Source organism: Diaporthe citri (assembly GCF_014595645.1).
Source record: "Diaporthe citri strain NFHF-8-4 chromosome Unknown scaffold_1, whole genome shotgun sequence".
Lineage (NCBI taxonomy): Eukaryota > Fungi > Ascomycota > Sordariomycetes > Diaporthales > Diaporthaceae > Diaporthe > Diaporthe citri.
In genome coordinates this window covers 5,298,483-5,302,567 of record NW_025064846.1, presented here as the reverse complement: position 1 = coordinate 5,302,567, position 4,085 = coordinate 5,298,483, and the positions used below count along the sequence as shown (strand labels likewise).

The 4,085-nt window shown below is 34.1% G+C and overlaps 1 protein-coding gene across 1 annotated transcript; it reads left to right on the top strand.

The window, feature by feature from the left end:
• Nucleotides 1-1,882: 1,882 nt before the first annotated feature.
• INS49_001438 (uncharacterized protein) lies at nt 1,883-2,908 on the top strand (the record flags this gene model as incomplete). Its single annotated transcript, XM_043162266.1, has 1 exon — nt 1,883-2,908. The coding sequence occupies one exon, from the start codon at nt 1,883-1,885 to the stop codon at nt 2,906-2,908; it is 1,026 nt and encodes a 341-aa protein (XP_043030772.1).
• Nucleotides 2,909-4,085: the final 1,177 nt, after the last annotated feature.

The window sequence follows — 4,085 nt, the reverse complement described above, 5'->3', positions numbered from 1 at the left end:
AAAATTATATAATAAAATTAAAATAATAATAAAAAATATATTAAAAATAAAAGAAATATATAAGAAATTAAAATAATTAAGGAAAATTTAAAGTTTTTAAATATATTATTTAAATAAGTTAATTTCTTATTTTATTATATTATATAATATTTTATAAATATTAATATTACCTTTTTAATATATATTTATTTATTATAATTAATATTATTAAATTATTATTATTATTATATTATAAATATATTTATTAATACATATTATTAAGAAATATATATAATAATATAAAATTAATTTTATAAAAGTTATTATTAAATATATAAATTTTATATTTTCTTTTTTTTTAAGAAAAATAAAAAGTAATTGTTTTATTATATTTTTTAAATACTTAGCTTTCTAAGAATCTTTCTCTTTAATAAGGGCCTTTATAACCCTTACCTCCTTTTATATATAAGTATTTCTTAAGCTTATAAATAACTTTATATTACTTATATAATATTTATTTTAATATAAATATAATAAGCTTTATTAATAAAAGGCTTTATAAAAACCCTTATAAATATTAGCTTTATTAACCTTATTATTTATTCTTTACTTTTTTATTATTAATTAAGCTACTTTATTAATATTTATATTTATTATTTCTTATAAATATATATAAATTAAACTTATAAACCTCTTTATTTATTTCTTTATAATATAAATATAAATTATAAGCCTTAATTAACTTTATTTTAATAATATTATTTAATATATTATAAGAAAGATATAAAATAAAAATAAGAAAAAATAATAATAAAGTTATTAAAAAAACTTTAGCTTAATTAAGATAATAAATAAATAATTATAAATTATTTAATCTTTCTATTTATTAATTAAAAAAAATATAAGTACCTTTAAACTTTATTTTCTTTTAAAAAGTATATAAGGTTAAAAGCTTAAAAAAACAATATAATTATGTTTTAAATATATTATTAATTTTAAAAATAAAAATACTTAATAATATAATCTTTTTAGCTTAAGTTATTAAAAAAAGCAAGTAAATATTTTATACTTATTTTTATAATAATATAAGGCTTATATATTATTAAGAAAATTAAGCTAAGAACTTAATATTTTAGTTTTTTTAGCTAAGCAGTTTATTTATTAATAGTAATAATTTAAAACTATCTTAGATTTTTAATATTAAGCACCTTATATCTTAACTTTATAATAATAATAAATAAAAATATAATTATAATAATACGAATTTTTATTATTTATATTTATATTATTTATATTTATGCTATTTACTATATATATATTAAATTTTAGGGCTTATATAACCATGTTAGTGGAGATATAAGTCTTTAAAAAGCAGATATTTTGGTGGGAAATCTGGACTGAATCAGGGGGTGGGTCGAATATGGACCACGAGACTTACAGTCCACAGTGGTCGGTCATTCGGCTGGGCGGTGAGGTACTCTATATGCACCTTTTGGAACCCGCAGTCAAACCTCTCAAGTTGTACAGGTTGTCTTGAGGTTTGCGTTTCCAAATTCCAACCAGTTGCAGTTGATGTCCAACTGCGGCTTGCACGTGGCATGGATACCCCGCGCCCTGTAAACAAAACAAAAACAGAGTACTCTGCACGCCTCAGCTACCCTCTCGCCTTGCCAGCCAGCCCGCAAGACCGCAAATTCAACTCCTCTGCCTTATACTGGCAAGAGCTTCTCCTGCAAACACATTCATCTTTGGAGCAAAGCCCGCCTCCGATATCAGTGAAGGTCAGCTGCAGAGTTCCTAGGCATTTGTATCGACGGTTCTCATTGTAGGAGCTCCATCCATCCCCTTCTCATTTCCACTGCATCCAGTGTTCTAACCCATTCGACATGCGGCCAGGTCTCTCATGGCCCAAGCCGAAGCTCACGACGCGTTCACGCAAGAAGTGCATCGCTTGCGGGCCATCTACCAGAAGCAGCGCGACACAACCAATCTCGTGCCGCCTGCAGGGCGCATTGCGTTTGACATTGCGGTGGACGTCATCGACGGGATCACGTACCACACATACTGGTACGAAATCGAGGGCGACAGCAACGATCTTCAGGAACGATACCACGTTGTCCGCCTGGCCGATATCCCCGGTACGCTCTCGGGCGACATCTTGCGGCTGAAGCACAATCTGCCCGTGCTGAACACTGACCACGCTTACGACATTGTCGGCGACGAGGTGCGTCAGCTCCAAGCTGCGCCACCGCTGCCGGACGATCGAGACGACGCCGAGGATACCAGCGAGATGCTTGCGGTCCTGCCTGTCGTCGAAGTCGATCCTGCCATTCACTTCGCTAAGAAGGGCAAATATGCCAGCGAAATCCGCAATCTCCTCGCGTGTCAGGGCGGGTCCTGCCCCGGCGTGCCCAAGTCTGACCACGTCATCCAGCTGCTGGGAAAGTCTCGGGCGGCGGAGCTGGTTTTCAACAAGTTCACCCCCCGCTATGTGTTCGGACAAGTGTACCCTCTGGCGACATACAAGACTTGGATTCTGCAGGTCATCGACGGGCTGCGATGTCTTCATTCGGTGGAGATCGTCCATCGCGATCTCCGAATCGACAACCTCGTCGTTGCTGAATCCTCCCGCCTTGTGATTATCGATCTGGAGAGCCGGTGGGGCAACCGACTTGCCCCCGAAGTGTCCCGGCGGCCTATTCTGGATGCTGGTTGGACAGAGAAATCGGACATCTACGACCTGGGGTATCTTGTTAAGGAGATGATTTATGGCAATGTTGCCATTACGAATCTTGTAGATTGGCCCGTCCCACCGCCCCTGCAGGCCATCGTCGAAGCATGTACACGTGTCTCTCCTGATGACAGGCCTACACTGGACGAATTGGCGGCCATGGTCAACGGGATTGTCGAGAATACACAAAATCCTTGAGCTACAGTCTGCCTAACCGTTGGAGAATAAACGCTGAAATTCTGCACACGCTGCCTGCTAAGACAATCTTCCCAACCATTACAAGCATCATAGACCCTCGTGTTGAACGTGCCGACGTGTTCATGATGTGTTTTGGTGTATCGTGGACTTCGTGCCTAGATTTTGTTCTGGTTAGCTCCGAGCCTTGACACAGTTTCCAAACACACAGCTCAGAACATACCCTTGTGCACTGCCCCATTTCTCGTGGTCCGTGAATCACAGATAACAACATTGTTGCATGCCATCGTGACAGGGTCGAAACTGCTGAAGTCCCATGCCGTCTGCGTCATAGCTTCTGCGCGAGCTGGGTCCTCATCCGTGTACGGCGTCAGAATGTTTTTGCGGCCTTCAGTGTGCTCAATCACCTTGTTGGGCTGGTTTGCCTCGACATCAATATGGTACAAGCCAAGAACACCGATGTCTGCTACGGTCTTGTTGAAGGCTTCGACGAGTGCAGTAGGCGGCGAGACGGTGTGTCTTGTCGTGAATTCATATTGTTGGTAGGTCTCTCGTACGTACGATAGTCGTATGGGAAGCAATCATGTATTGGTATTATTCTATCTAAGCTTTAAGAGACTACGTACCCTAAAGGGGATAATTAAAGTAGCCTTTTAAGTGCAAGGGTTATACTTATTAATACTTATAGTTTTTCTCTTTTTTTAATAAGTATATATAATCCTTATTATAATTAGCTTAAAATTATAATTTATTACATATTAAGTATATATAATCTTTATTATAAGAAAATATTATTAAAAAGGCTTAAAATTATAACTTATAAGTTTTAAAGCAAATCTTAGCAACCTTTATTATTATACCATCCCTTAAACTTATAACTTTTATTATTATATTATTCCTTAAATATTATACTTATTATTTTTAATATTTAACTTTTAAAGTTGCTTCTTTATAAAGATTATTAATTTTTATATAAAAGCTTTAATTTTAAATTTCTTCTTTATAAGGAAAGTTAATGCTTATAAAGTTAATATTAAACCCTTTAGCTTATATTTATTTTTATTATATACTTTTATAATATAAATATTATTATTTTTATCTTTATTTTTATTATTAAAATATACTTAATATTACTTTAAATTAATTTTTTTAGCTACTTTTTATCCTTTTAAAATTAAGT